Source organism: Verticillium dahliae, genomic scaffold (assembly GCF_000150675.1).
Source record: "Verticillium dahliae VdLs.17 supercont1.16 genomic scaffold, whole genome shotgun sequence".
NCBI classification, from domain to species: domain Eukaryota; kingdom Fungi; phylum Ascomycota; class Sordariomycetes; order Glomerellales; family Plectosphaerellaceae; genus Verticillium; species Verticillium dahliae.
The window spans coordinates 418,377-432,989 of NW_009276935.1; the positions used below are offsets into that span (position 1 = coordinate 418,377).

The window sequence follows — 14,613 nt, forward strand, 5'->3', positions numbered from 1 at the left end:
CTTCTCCCAGTCTACATCCGGCTCTTGACGCCCTTGCCCGTCACCAGTCGCAGTTCATCCGAGATTTTCAACGCCCGCCTCGTCGCCAGGTCAAGTAGGATCTCCTCGCTCCCGCCCGGCACGGTAATGGCCTTGACGTCGCGCCAGATGCGCTCGACACGCTCGCCACGACCACCTCTCGTAAGACCGATGCCGCCGAGGATCTGCACCGCCTCGCGCACGACGTGCTCCAGCACGATGCCCGAGTGAGCCTTGAGCTGCGCCGTCGTGCCCGCGAGCAAGAGGTCTGCCTCGGCCGGAGCCAGCTGCGACAACTGGTAGATCAAGCTCTGTGCCGACAAGTTAGCGGCAGCCATTAAACAGCAATACGTGTCGCCTGGACCTACCTCGATCCAAGACTGCAAAGCTTCCGTTTCTCGGCTCATGTTGGCGAACTTGAACCTGATGACGGCTGTGGTCCGGCTTGTCAGTATCTCTTTGTGTTCTCATGGGCGAAATTTTCACTTACGATGCTCTACGAGCTTCTTCCCAAAGGTCTCTCGGCTCAATGCGTAGCTACATTTGTGAGCATGATGCGACTCGGAGAGGAAAAAGCACTCACGAGATCGAGTCCTCGAGGCACACCCTCGCGCATCGCAGAGCTTGAAACCCAATGAACAGCCGCTGGCTATGTCAACTTCGCCCAAAGTAGTCGAAGCAAACCCCAGAATCGGACGTACCTCGTGGTTAAAGTTCGACACGATGTATTTGAAGCCCTTGCCTCGTTCACCGACGACCATGTCAATGGGGACGCGAACATTGTCAAGGTCGACAAATGCCGTGCCGGCGGCCGTGGATCCCGACATGGTCATGTGCCTTGTAGTGAGGCCTTCAGTCCTTGGTATCACGAGCAGGGTCATATCTCCAGTCGTCTCTTTGACCAGGGCGAGGAAGTAGTTCGAGTACATTCCGGACGTGATCCACTACATTCAACGTGTCAGACAGGACGCCTGGGACGACCGACATGGATCTTCTTGGCTGACCTTCTTCTGGCCGTTGACGATGAAATGAGATCCGTCATCTGACAGCCTTGCTTCAGTCTGAAGACCTTGCACATCGGAGCCGGCTTCTGGCTCTGTGATGGCCAGCGCAATACGGGCACGACCGGAAAGAATATCGTGGACAACACTGTCGCATGTCAGACTCGTGCCGACTCGGTGATCGAAAAGCTCTTACGTCTTCTTCAGCTTCTCTGAGCCAAACTTTTGCAGCGCAGGAACTGCCAGGGTCTAAGTGGCAGAGTCAGCAAGTCCTCTCCATGTCAGCGTGGCGATGCTTACGACACCACCAACAAGGCCATTTTCGACACTGTCAAGTGGATCAGTATTTGAGCAGCAGCAAATGCACCGATGTCGTAACTCACCCGATGCCGCCTATCCTGCCAAACTCATCGTGGATGATCAAATCGTGGAAGCCATCCCACTCATCGGCAGGAACATCGCCAATGATGGGATACTTTCCCTTCCATTCAGGGTGGACCTTGGCCCCGGAGGCCATGGGCATCAAGAGGCCATCCTTCGCCGCCTGTTCGTAAAGACCGTCTGGTAGTGTCGCCGCGATTTCCCAGTCCTGGACATGCGGCAAGAGGTGCTGCAGAGGTGTCAGCCCGCACCACATACCGTTCCGACAGCGGGCCTTCTAGTACGCACCTTATCGACCCAGGCTCTCATCGCTTGCCGTAGTCTGCGGTGGCTTTCCTTGTAATACGGGCTCGGGCATCCCCGCGCCCAGGGCGCCTCGGCAAACGGCAGAGGCGAGCCAAAGACCCAGTTGGTCTTGATGTTCTCTGATAGGACGGACATGCTGCATTCGATACGACCAGGCTAAAGAGACAGAATCCCGATTTGATGAACTGAAATCGGGCCTGATACGTCTGAATAAATGCCGACTTTCCCCCATGATCTATGTCAATTCGGCGTTGACAGCACGCCCCGCCCCACCCAATCTTGCTCTCCCGGAATCGACCACGGCGGAATGTGTGTGGAGATTTCCGGCGTGATTCCGGGGTACCCCGCGTCACCCGGAACATTCGGCTGGGCATATGCTGCATGCCCTGAATTGCCATTGATATTTGCTGCAAACGAACGTGTGTATGTATGTACGTCAAATGCTCGAAGCGATCTCCCAGGGTTTGTAAGGCCGTACGGTTGAAAGTTTGTGCGCCATCAACACTTGCACGTCGAAAAGCCAACAACCACCGCCGACATGATCATCGAACAGATTTTACCAAAGACGCCTCTCGGGGTTCTCGCTGTCATACTGTCACTTCTCGCAGCCAAGTTAGTAGTGAACAGATTCGGCGGCGGGCTCAATGGCATACCAGGCCCGTTCGCGGCGAGCTTCACCGACTGGTGGCGCGTATTCATCGTGTGGGGACGTCGCCCAGAGCTCACGCACATCAAACTGCACGAGAAATACGGCCCCCTGGTCCGGCTCGGTCCGCGCACCGTCTCGGTAGGCAACGCCGAGGCAATCAAGACGATCTACGCTCTGAATGCAGGGTTCGTCAAGGTAAGCCCCTTCCCTCGCGCCTCGGCCGGGAATATCACGCTCATCAGCGCGACAGTCGGGCTTCTACCCCGTGCAGCAGACGATCGCCAACGGCCACTGCCTGCAGAGCATGTTCAACACGACGGACGAGAAGTTCCATGCCAGGCTGCGACGGTCTGTATCCAGCGCTTACTCGATGAGCACGCTGGTCAACTTTGAGCCACTCGTGGATTCGACGTCTGAGGAATTCCTGAAGCAGCTCAAGCAGCGGTATACCCGGAACGAAAAGGCCAAGGGTGAGCTTGATTTCGGACAATGGCTGCAGTTTTATGCTTTTGACGTCATTGGCGAGTTGACGTATTCCAAGAGACTTGGTTTCGTCGACCGTGGTGAAGATGTTGATGATATTATCCACAACCTCGAGGGTCTACTTGATTATGTGGCGGTTGTAAGTACTCCATCCGTTCTTGTATGGGAGCGCCAATTTGACTCATATTCGCAGGTTGGACAATTGCCGATCCTGGATAAGCTGCTGCTCAAGAACCCCTTCAGAATGTGGATGAGCAAGCACAACCTCCTAAACTTCAACTCGCCCGTGGTCGAGTTCGCAAAAAGGCGAATGGCAGAGCGGAGCGACATTGAGAAAGAGGCCCAGGAAGAGCTACCCGCCGGAAAACCCTCGCGGAAGGACTTCCTGTCACGCTTTAAGGATGCCCGCAAAAAGGATCCGGACTTCATCAGCGAGGAGCGCGTGCTGGCCTTGACGGTCGCCAACATGTTTGCCGGCTCCGACACAACCGCCATCAGCCTTCGGGCCGTGTTCTACTTGCTGCTGAAGCACCCGCAGAAGATGGAGAAACTCCTTCACGAGCTATCCACAGAGAGCCAGGCTGGCAGGTTTGCGCGCCCGGATGCACTGGTCCAATGGGAGGAGGTCCGCTCCCTGCCGTACCTGAGTGCCGTCATCAACGAGGCTCTCCGATGCCATCCCGCTGCCGGCCTCACGCTGGAGCGAGTGGTGCCAAGCCAAGGGATCGATGTTGCCGGCCAGCGTATCCCTGGAGGGACAGTCGTCGGCTGTTCGGCCTGGGTCGTGCACCGTGACGAGTCGGTGTTCGGCTCGAGAACCGACGAGTTCCGGCCCGAGCGATGGATTGATGCCAATCCGGCTGAGCTCTCCCTGATGAAGAGCTGCCTATTCTCGTTCGGCGCCGGTTCGAGGACTTGCATTGGGAAGAACATCTCGCTTCTTGAGATCTTCAAACTTGTACCAGCGATTCTGAGGACTTTCGAGGTAAGTCTTGTCACCCTGCCCAGAATGACCGCCTTGACTTACGTCGCCTGAAGCTTGAGTTGGTTGATCCGGATTCGCCTTGGGTGCTGCACAACGCCTGGTTCGTCAAGCAGAGCAATTTGTTCGTCAGGCTCAAGGAGAGGGAAAGTATTCTGTAGAAGAACAAGGAAATTGAAAAAGTAAACACGTAAACAAAATTCATTGCCCATGATGGTATTTCGCTTCAAGAGTGGCTTCACAGCCTCCAAAGCGTGATGTTTGTCAACGTGGTGGGGCCGAGCCATGAGCTTTCAGCAGGCGTGTTGCGCTGTTGATTGTGAAACAGGGGCTAAAAAGCGATTGGGTTCTGGCCCGGCCAGCTGCGGATAGGAGGGCATTTACTGCACTTGTATACGCTTTCCGTGACCTCAGCCCCTGAACTAGGCCTCTGAAGCCCCCTGTTCCTTGGCCCCGCAGGTGACCCCCGACGAATTCCGCTGTGGATCCTATCGTTGGCAATGTTTCTACCCCAGGTGTTGAAGTTGGCGAACACAGTAGATTCTGTAAGTCTCACCGGAACACTCCAGAAAAAAAAACGGCTCGTTGGTCACGCTCAAACCTTTTCAATGAGCCATGGCTTACAGAAAATAGGTGATATTCGAGTGACTAATTGAGTCTCAACGTTCCCAGACCCTTCCACATATCCTCCATGCTCGAGTAATTTCAAGGCAATTTGCATCTCCTCAACTTAAGAAGGGCTACTGGTAATCCTTACTTACTGCTCGATCGGTCCAGCCCTGAGACGTAGAGAGTGGCCGTACTTGTGAACAATGCCAACAATGATCACCCCGAAAGCAACAACCCCAGCCTGGGTACCGAAGCTGCCATCGAACCCAACCTTGGCACCCCAGGGCTGCTGAAAGTAGCCAACGCTGAACCCTCCAATGGCGCGGGCAAAGTTCGACCAGCCCGAAACCTCAGCAGGGGCGGTTGGGTACGAGTCCAACACGAACGCAGAGACCGCCACCGAGGTGAGCATGATTCCGAAGCTGTGAAGGCCCCATCCCATGATGACCGCTGCGACAGACAGATGACGGTCGAGTGCTTGGCCGAGTAGAACCAGACCTCCGATCATGGGAATAGCGGCCAGGTAAATCATGTAAAGTCGAGCCTCGGGCTCAAAGACACCATTGTGCTTACGAACGTAGCGTTGAGCGATCCAGTCGTTGATGTAGTGGCCGAATACCTCTCCGAAGATGACACCGACGATGGGCGAGAAGTAAAGATAACCGAGGCTCGTGAAAGAGTACCCGTAGCCACCAAACTCACGTGGGGTGCCGAAAAGAATAGCAGTCGTGATGTTGATGCCAATGGCCCAAGCGAAGAAGAGCAGGCTGTTCACCATATCAGTGTCCGCTTCCGACACGGCTGCGAGAGATCTGCTGGGAAACTTACTATGCGGCAAGGACGAGGAAAACGACAGGCTTCGTCAAAGTGATGATGTACTTCTTGAAAGAATGGTAGACAGGCTTGTAGTAGCCTTTCTGGTTCCGAAACTCCCAAAAGCCGACGATGCGGGACATTCTTGACCAGAAACCTGTTCCGCGTCGAGGTTGATCGGAGGATTGAATCTCGCGGTTATACCAAGTTTCGTCGAGGAACATGACAATAACGATCATGTCAAGAGCACAAACGCCGACACAGGTCCAGAATACATCCTGCCACTTATGGGTGGCGCCGAGAACAAAGTTGCCCACAAGGGGACCCCAGTAAGGCGAGGCAATGTAAAGCAGTGCCCAGATTCCGATCTTGCGAGCTCGTTCGTGGTGGAAGAACATGTCTCTGATGAACGCAATCGAGATGGTTTGCGAAGATGTAATGAAAAACCCCTTCAGCGCACGCATGGCGTAGAAAGTCGTAAAGTTGGGCGCGAGAGCTGTCCCAATCGTGAAGAGAAATCCTATGAGGTTCGACCAGAACAAAGTAGGGGCTCTGCCGATGATGGAAGTCATTGGCACCCAGATCAAACCACCCAGAGCCCTAAGAAGATTAATACGTGTACAGCTTTCGATTTCGGGGACATTGAAAATACTCACATCATCAGGACATTGATGCTATTGGTCTCGTTCACTCGACTGATACTTTCATGCCACTCCTGAGCCTGCAACAGAATAGGAGCGCTGCCTGCGGCTGATGTAAAGTCGGCACAGAACGCTCCCCATGCGACTACGAATAGAACGGCATGTTTTTTCCAAGATGGCCAGTTGAGTGGGTCATCTTTATCATCGGTGGGTTGCGGAAGAAGAACAGTCTGAAGGGTGGTAAGTGAAAGTCGCCTGGAGCAGTTGTGAAAGGAGATACTTACATGTCCGTCCTTAGCAAGGCGTAGACCTGTATCAGCTGCGGTGTCAACACGAAGGATGACACCAGCTTCGGCTTTGGCAGATTGCGGCACAGGCTCAACGGTTGGGCGCTTGGTCAAGGCTTCAACATCCCTCGACGAGACGTGTTCAACGTCAGTCTTCTCGGTGATCGCCATGACTCGAAAGCAATTGGTGTTGCTGGAAGGTACAAAGATTCTGAGTGGTGTTCTGTCAACTGCAGACCCTCAACGAAATGTTGAGGGCGACGATTTTCTTTATTCAATTGAACCAAAGGTTCATGTGCCAGACTTTGCACTGAATGACCAACTGAACTGCCAAAACCTCCATCCCGAAATTGCGAGCCTGGGGTCCCCATGGGGTAGCTCCCAGGGAAATTCCACAATCTAGTGGCACTATTGGGGGTGGCTTGGCCTCCATTCAGGTTGTAGCACAGCTCGCACCCTAGTTGTTGGGCGTTTTGGCCATCAAAGCCACTTTGGAATTTCCGATGGATTTCCGCAACCAACCAACTTTCACCAATAACTAATATGGCGCAACCTGTAATACGTTGTTTGACCTATCGATCATGTCTTGGAACCGTTAAGGTTTGGCGAATTCCATCCGCCAAGAATTGGACGGAACACTGCTTGGTACCTTCAACAACAAGTGATATCGCCGGACCTGCGGATAGCGAGCCATCTCAAAATGAGTGACGCGTGTTATGTCTATGCCGATGTTTGACTTCCGTCGTATCATATTCCCGAGGCCCTGCTAATTTCATCGCCTCGACAGCAGATGGCATTACATTTTGACTGCGCTAAAGTATTCGGTCGAGGATTGGTCTTCACGCAGACGGATATGTATCTTGCTATTTGCGCAGATAGAACGAGGGTTCACAAGTTCGGGATGGATTTCATTGTGATGAAGCAATGACGTGTATTGAACAAGCCTACGTGAAGCAACGCCAGAATACGTTAAGCACCATGACCAAGCCCCTAGTTGACAATCTCTACAGTCTCAACGTGACCAACCTCCGCTCCAAACTTCGAGTCCACAATAAAGCTCTTCACTCCATTCGACCGAGGTTCAACCCCATTAGACCTGGGCTCAGCCTTCTTGAAGCCATTAACGGCAGCCGCGGATTCGCGTGCGGCCACCGCATCGCCAGGATGAGGAGCGAGCTTGGCCCTGGTGTCGGCTGGCAGCGACTGCTGCTCAACAGTGAGGGGAAGAATGCCGGCGTTCTCGAAGGAGCGGAAGGTCTCAATGTACGTGTCGTACGTGTCATCGTACCTGGTCCAGCCGAACTTGCGAGCCTTGGAAACGGAGCCAATGGTGAGCCAAGCCTTGCCAACTGCCCAGTCAAAGAAGTCCCAAGTACCCCAGTTGAATGCTTCGGGGTTTCCACCATGCTTCTCTACGGCACGTTTCCAGATGGGCGCCTTGTCCTTGGCCCATTCGGTCATGAGAAAGTTATGCTCCATGCGCTGGCCATCACCCGCGGCGCTCCATTCCTGTATTTCGGGAAACTAATTATACGTTGTCAGCAGTGAGAGCAGACTGGCAAGAGACAAAACTCACATCAACACCGAAGTACTTTCCAAGCTTCGGCCAGAAGTGCTTCCACACGAAAACATCACCGTTGGTGTGATTGAATGCTTCGTTCTTGGTGTTTTCTGATGTAGCTGCCCAGACGTTCATGTCTGCAAGGCTGGGGGCATAAGACGCATCATCGACAGAGTTGTAGAAAAACTTGTTTCCAGGGAAAACCGGTACCTCTCCCATCTCACGACAAGTCAGAATGTAGATGGCCAGAGTCAAGGCGGCAGACATGCCGTTACCTATTGTTATACTGTCAGCAACACTATTCTTTGTTTTTTTGATAGCATTATGACTTACCAGCAGGCGTAAATCCGATGATGGCGTTGGGACGAATGACATTCCAGTCCCATTCTCGCTTGGAAGCGAGATCGAAAAGATAATCTTCCTGAGGATAGTAGAAGTTCTCTCCATGATCCTGGTAGCGCGGCATCCCTTCGTGAATTGGGACCTCGACAGGGCCAAGATGTACGCCGTAGTTCTAACCATCTATGTGTGAGACCCCGGTTCAACGAATGGATCAAGGCTGAAGGCTAACCTTTCCGCCAGTGCTGAGGCAGACGCGCTTTAACGAGTTCCAGGCGACCATGTCGATGGCACTAAGGAAGTTCTTGAACAAAGGTACGTTGAGGTCCCGAAGCTTGGCGAAGTCGGCAGTATGGACATAGGAGGCGAAAAATGCATGTGTGACGTCGTGGCACAACGGCTTCATAGCCTCCATAAGTTCATCGACTGGCTTCAAGAAGTCCAATGCAATAAATCGGATGCGAGGGTCTTGCCAGAATACTTGTGTAGGCTTCCTCCGGGAAGAAATGACAATCTTGGACCATTCGGTCGCTGGCTGACGTATGAGGTGTTCGACAATGGCATTGCCAGTGATGCCATTCGCACCAGTGACGAAGGCGACCTTTGCGTGGGTTGGAGACATGGTTTTGGTGTAGAAGTGATAAGGGTACAAAAAACAGGCTGGTGCGAAATTGACATTTAAACTCAATGCCGACTTCAATCGAAAACTTTATGTCTTTGTATCGGCAGCACTGCGATGCGAATGTCACGCGTACAATGGGCGATGTGAGGAAATATTTCCGGAGAGTCTGGAAATCCATCTTTGGGGTGCGAGTGGAGCGCTAATCGAAATTCCGAAGTCGCCGGAACTTGACCAGTCCGGGGTTGGCCGTAGTTTCGGGGCCCTGGACCGAACGCCCGGTGACCAGCTATGGCTAAACAAAATGCCATCATGTCCTGTTAGCTTGTGTTGTTCTTCTTGTAGCTCACAAATCGTTTCGCGGCTCTTCTGGTTTCTTTTGCTGGTACACTTTGAAAGCAATCCTCCGTCAAGATGATTTACACGAGTCAGCAGGTGCTCGAATATCCCAAGGATCTCACTTTGACGGAACTATTACTCAACTACAACTTGAACAATACACCCGACAACCATCCGGCAATAATCGATGGCCTCTCAGGCGAAACAGTTTTCACCTATGCAAGCTTTCGGACTGGCGTCAGGAAGCTTGCTCATCATTTCCAGACGGTGATTGGCTTGAAGCCCGGTGACGTCGTTGGCATCCTATCAACGAATCGAGTACGGCATCTCCAAAAACATTGTTTGATTCGAATGACTGATTCTAGATCCCGAAGCACTATTTCCCAATCTGCGTCCATGCTATTTTAGCTACCGGCGCGGTGGTCTCGGCACTGAACCCTCTCTATGAGCCTAGTGTAAGTGTCCACTTTTGCTTGGCGAGACCAAGACTGACAAGATCCAGGAATTATCACATGCTCTAGGCCTAAGCAAGCCTAAGCATGTGCTGGTCGAACAAGATCTTCTTCCGCGGCTTTCGAATGCGATTTCCATGACGTCCGACCTCCCACATAGGCCAACCCTGCATGTTTGGGATTCTCTGGAAGCTCACGGCAACAATGTCGCGATACTCGAGGTCGAGCACATCCTGCAGCACGGTCTTTCTCGCTTTGAGCCGAAAAGCCTTCCGCCAGGAGCTGCCGCCAACTCTTTGGCTTTTATTTGCTTCAGCTCCGGCACTTCGGGTCTCGTCAAAGGAGTACAGCTAAGTCATGGTAACATTGTGGCAAACATTTTCCAGCAATCAAAAGGTCTAGAAGGGATGTTCACACCAAAAACTGTTGTGGCTCTCATCGTGCCTTTCTTTCATATTCTCGGCCTCGCTGGATTCTCGTGCCAATACGTCTGCCAGGTGAGATAACCCAGAGCAGCTGTGAGGACAAGTGTTAATGATGGAGCTTAGGGAACACCGATCGTGGCCTTCAAGAGGTTCGATATGGGCCCGCTCCTTGCAGCTGTCAAGAAGCATCGCAGTAAGAAATGACCCACAGGCGATCTCTGAGTTATAGACCTGTCGTTGATATTTCCCTCTAGTCACACATATCAATGTTGTCCCCCCAATCGCACTTGAGTTTCTGCGCAACCCGCTTGCTGCGCAGGGAGATTTCTCAACTGTGCAGTGCATGATGAACGCGGCTGCACCACTGAACCAGAGACAAGCAGATGAGCTTACAAAAAGGTTCGGCTGCGCCGTCACCCAGTGGTACGGTATGACAGAGGCTAGCCCTAGTGTGGCCTCACAGCGAGAGAACGAACTCAACCGGAAAGGAACCATTGGCAGGCTGCTCCCTGGGATCGAAATGCGAATCATTGACGATGACGGAAACGGTGCGTCTGGGACGTATCTGCCCTAGGCCGAAAGGTGACTTGCTGACGTGCCACAGACGCGAAGACTGGAGAGTTTATTATCCGTGGCCCAAACATCATGCAGGGATACGTCAGCAGCGAAAAGGTCGATAGCCCTATGACTGCCGATGGATTCATGAAGACTGGAGACATTGGTTACGTTGATGAGGACGGGTACCTGTTTATTGTCGACAGGGCGAAGGAGATGATCAAGGTCAAAGGGCAAGTTGCCACGCTTGAAATACGTTTGATTATTTCGTGTACTGACTTTGGCGCAAAGGCAACAAGTCGCTCCCGCTGAGCTTGAGGCCATCCTTATCACCCACCCATTAGTGAACGACGCTGCTGTTTGTGGCGTGTACAACGATCACGGCACATCCGAGATGCCGGTCGCTTACATCACGACTGCTGTAGAGGGCCACCAAGAGCAACAGCGACTCAAAGAAGATATCCTGGTACACACAAACTCCAAGGTCGCCAGGTACAAGCAAATTACAGGAGGCGTTCACATTCTTGACGCTATTCCCAGAAAGTAAGCAAGTGCCCTTCCAGAGGGCAGTGAAGACTACGCTGACATTTGAGAAGCCCCGCTGGCAAAATTCTGCGACGACTTCTGCCAGCAGCAATTGCCCGCCGTGAGACTCAGGAACGCGCGAGGCTTTGATCAGCTAGTTTGAGGTTTTGCATTAGAACGTTGTTGAAATTGGCAGATGTAGATAGTACAATATTTGCTTCAGTCCGAGCCCGCTGACACCGACGCCCACCCATTCATTATCTTCATTTCTCTCAAGCATATCTAGAGATGTCGGGGCTGAAAAGACCCAAAGTGGCCTGCTCCATATCCATGTCAAGGTTGAAGATTCCGTTCGGACCAAGAGAACCAAACATGCACTCGTCCAAGTCAATGTTGCTGATCTTCATTGTGGACGATCCATTCTCCGGTATTGTGACCAGATCTCCAGGCTGGAGGGCCCTTTGAACTGTCCCCTCTCCGGCAATGATGGTTTCGAAGTTGAAGTCCGACATAGCCCAGTCCGGAAGGTTTGGGCCTTGTCCGTCTGTACCAAAGCTCCAAGACGGGGAACCACCAAGACCTTGCTTCCCCGCTGGCAAGCCGCCCAAAAGTCTGGTTTGTTGGAAGTCTGCGGATATGCCATTCTCAGACTCGATGGCCTGGTCTGAATGCGGCGTCAGCTGCTGCATATCATCCCCTCTGACCTCTTGATTAAGGGAAACGCTATCCCGTCGTTGTGATGACTCGCGGTCCGTCCGTCCCTCCTTGAATGTGCGCTGGACGAGGGACGTCAACTTCTGCACCCAGCGCATCATCTTGCCGGACACCCATATCCTGTGACAATAGGTATTGAGCGAGCGAGTCGCAGCGAGAACCGTGGCTCGATGACGTCTCTTCAAGCTGGGTTCTCGTGTGAAAAGTCCCATCATGATCATTGTTGAGCTCGTAAGATAATGGCTGAATGGAAAGCAGTACTTGAGAGTATCGTCTTGGATGCTTTCGTGTACGTTCAGTATTCTCGCCGCCAGACTGGCACATACTGTGGCGCACTCGACTTCATCGTCTTCGGCTCGATCGAAACGTCGTAGGTGAGATGAAAACGGGCGTCGCATGAGCAAGCGGAGGAAATGTGTGCACTATGCTTGTTTAGTCGTGATCGCAGAAGTGTGGCTGTGGATGCCCAACTCACTGTATAAAGTAGCACAGTCTGTTTGACCTGCCATCGCAGCCTTGACGCAAATTGCACCTCATTCGGGATGTTGGGGTCGTACGTCAAACATGGAGGCAATGTGTCGAGGAGATCAGTCAAGACTGTGTCAGCATACTCCACCATCGGGGACGATGTCGAGTTGGCGGACTTGACACCGTAAAGAAGTTCCCAGGCCTTCCCTACGACTCTCGAGTATCGTACCATCGCCGCTATATACGGAATCGCCGTAATCGGCTCGCTGGCAAGCTCGAGCGCCACCTCTCTCTGCAGTTGTGAGATCTTCTCGGGCCTCGACTGGAAACGAGTCAGCCATGCGTCACTGAGGTCTAGAGGCAGTGCTGTGTCGACATTGCTGTCCTGGATTAAGTATGGCCGGCCGGATTCGATGGCCAGACGTCGATCTAGTACGTAAATAGACCACCACGATCTAGTATACATTTGGCTGGCGACTGCAGGCATGTTTTCCAGGGTGCTCTGTCGGTGCAGACCAATGATATGGGCATTGGACACTGCCAGTGCAAGAAGTCGGGTCGCCCGTTGAGTAGCGTCGAGGCGGAAAAGGTAGATTACCTGGAGGAACCTGTCAGTGCTGCGCTTCACTTGCGACATAACTGCTTTGACGTTTCCGCAGCTCACTCACCCGGATTAAGAGCATCTGTAGAGTTAAAAGTGACTTTGCGGCCGTGTTGCTCATTTCTGTTGAGTCTTGAAGGAGGCTCATACCGACACTGTATAGAGTCCAGCCAGCAGACTGCACACCATTCGCATCAGTGACGCGGCTTGATACGCTGCATCTTCCGAGAGCCAAACAAAAGCACACAAGAGCCACAGCCATCCGCTTCTGTTCGCGCTCTGCCGAGCTCGTGAGGGGCCATAGAGCGGAATACTCCCACATCTCGTTGAAAGTCTCCCAGAGTGTAGGCGCGTGTAGTATCGGGTAGAGGATGTGGATTTCCTCGAGGAAAACGTGCAGATATCGTCTCCAGGCCTCCTCATCAGCAACGACACCGTGTTGGTCGAGAATCGCCTCCAACCAGGCACGAATCTTTCGCGGAGAACTGTCTCCCGCAGGATTCGGAGACCTGGATGGATACTCTGCCATCATCCCGGATGAGTCCGCGGCCATTCTATCCATGTCGTCTTCCATGCCTTGAAGGCCAGGGCTCATCGAGATCTCACCCGCGAATGTTTGGCCGTCTGGCTCCATCACATTTGACAGATCAGTCGTAGAGGAGATCTGGTGATCCTCGCCTGCCGTCGAATGGCCTTTCGTATGATGTGATTGACTCTTGTACAGCATGGCATCGAAATTGGATGTCGGGATCATGTTCAGTCGATGCTCCACTTCGGCCAAGCGGGCGAGCAGCTCCATAGTACTGGCGTTCCCCGCGGTGCTGCTTGCAGGTTAGAATCTTCGTGAAGCGCAATGTGGGAAAGGAGCTCATCATTTACCTGCCACCTGCACGACGTACGGCATCGATCTCGCCTGCACTGAAAGTGCGGCTTCGCTGATCCATCGCTGTATGCGAATGGTGGCCTTTTGGCGCGGAGACGCACGGCTGGTCCCGGGCGATACATTGAGCACACGGCTCGCCGCCATCGCACTTTGGAAGAATTTAGCAGCAGAACCCTTCGGATGTGTGTACAACTCGTGCGACTGACCTTTACTTTTCGCTGTTGACATGATGTGCTAGTAGTGGGCAAGTGTCAGCGGCCTAACTGGAGACTTAAGATGACCGGGAGAGAGGTCGTTGTACCAAGCTCTTGAAATGTACTTCCCCCTCTTCATCTTCTTCGCTGGCTGCTCTGCAGCATCTGGACTTGCTCGATCATCTGCTCGCTTTTCTGCCGTCTTCTTGCCGCTGTTCTTCGATGCGTCGGTCGAATGCGATAGGCGGCGTTCCGGCTTCTCAGAAGCGTGGTCAACACGATCTGTGGTGGTCCTGACCTCAATAGAAGAAGCCTTGGCACTATCTAGCTGCTTATCGGAGTCCATGGCGACGATGATGCCACAATTGATGATGATGTGCAACGGGTATGTGTTCTCAGGGAACGGATTGCGGAGGTGAGTCTCCCCTGCATGGGGCATCCGGGGAGATCAATGGCGCCTCAGTGCTGGCGAGTCATTCTTCAGTTTTGACCCATGGAAACCGACGACAACGCTGCAGGGACTGCAGGGATATCACTAGTCAATTCACGTAGAGTTTAGGCTACCGCTGATTCTAGCCGTTCTGGCAGCGCCCGGTCTTGGCTTCAGCGCACAACTGAAGGAAATCGCCTGTAGAGGAGACCCTGGAGGTCTGGACACATCACCCCTAACCTCTCCCCGCCTACCCCGGACCCCGCATGGCTCTAGCTGTCCGGGGTAGCGTCTTTCCTGGCGAATGACCCTGTTCGCGATGACCCCCTGATCAAAGG

The 14,613-nt window shown here is 53.1% G+C and overlaps 6 protein-coding genes across 6 annotated transcripts; 2 read left to right on the forward strand and 4 right to left on the reverse strand.

The window, feature by feature from the left end:
* Positions 1-11: 11 nt before the first annotated feature.
* VDAG_07320 (acyl-CoA dehydrogenase) lies at positions 12-1,841 on the reverse strand (the record flags this gene model as incomplete). Its single annotated transcript, XM_009656225.1, has 10 exons — positions 12-329; positions 387-451; positions 509-555; positions 602-663; positions 720-962; positions 1,023-1,167; positions 1,216-1,268; positions 1,320-1,347; positions 1,403-1,629; positions 1,689-1,841. The coding sequence occupies 10 exons, from the start codon at positions 1,839-1,841 to the stop codon at positions 12-14; spliced, it is 1,341 nt and encodes a 446-aa protein (XP_009654520.1).
* A 403-nt stretch (positions 1,842-2,244) lies between these two features.
* Positions 2,245-3,981, forward strand: VDAG_07321 (pisatin demethylase; the record flags this gene model as incomplete). The annotated part of the gene is made up of 4 exons (XM_009656226.1): positions 2,245-2,550; positions 2,606-2,977; positions 3,032-3,823; positions 3,877-3,981. The coding sequence occupies 4 exons, from the start codon at positions 2,245-2,247 to the stop codon at positions 3,979-3,981; spliced, it is 1,575 nt and encodes a 524-aa protein (XP_009654521.1).
* Positions 3,982-4,577: 596 nt separating this feature from the next.
* VDAG_07322 (uncharacterized protein) lies at positions 4,578-6,341 on the reverse strand (the record flags this gene model as incomplete). Its single annotated transcript, XM_009656227.1, has 4 exons — positions 4,578-5,196; positions 5,258-5,842; positions 5,899-5,963; positions 6,168-6,341. The coding sequence occupies 4 exons, from the start codon at positions 6,339-6,341 to the stop codon at positions 4,578-4,580; spliced, it is 1,443 nt and encodes a 480-aa protein (XP_009654522.1).
* Positions 6,342-7,160: 819 nt separating this feature from the next.
* Positions 7,161-8,692, reverse strand: VDAG_07323 (uncharacterized protein; the record flags this gene model as incomplete). Its single annotated transcript, XM_009656228.1, has 4 exons — positions 7,161-7,679; positions 7,747-8,006; positions 8,065-8,215; positions 8,303-8,692. 4 exons carry the CDS (start codon positions 8,690-8,692, stop codon positions 7,161-7,163), a joined length of 1,320 nt encoding a protein of 439 aa, XP_009654523.1.
* Positions 8,693-9,103: 411 nt separating this feature from the next.
* On the forward strand, positions 9,104-11,214 carry VDAG_07324 (4-coumarate-CoA ligase; the record flags this gene model as incomplete). Its single annotated transcript, XM_009656229.1, has 9 exons — positions 9,104-9,235; positions 9,293-9,346; positions 9,394-9,483; positions 9,561-9,977; positions 10,029-10,098; positions 10,160-10,453; positions 10,510-10,693; positions 10,752-11,003; positions 11,057-11,214. The coding sequence occupies 9 exons, from the start codon at positions 9,104-9,106 to the stop codon at positions 11,133-11,135; spliced, it is 1,572 nt and encodes a 523-aa protein (XP_009654524.1). The 3' UTR covers positions 11,136-11,214.
* A 43-nt stretch (positions 11,215-11,257) lies between these two features.
* On the reverse strand, positions 11,258-14,191 carry VDAG_07325 (uncharacterized protein; the record flags this gene model as incomplete). Its single annotated transcript, XM_009656230.1, has 10 exons — positions 11,258-11,819; positions 11,961-11,981; positions 12,036-12,121; positions 12,175-12,765; positions 12,836-12,946; positions 13,016-13,392; positions 13,483-13,589; positions 13,753-13,799; positions 13,858-13,885; positions 13,953-14,191. The coding sequence occupies 10 exons, from the start codon at positions 14,189-14,191 to the stop codon at positions 11,258-11,260; spliced, it is 2,169 nt and encodes a 722-aa protein (XP_009654525.1).
* Positions 14,192-14,613: the final 422 nt, after the last annotated feature.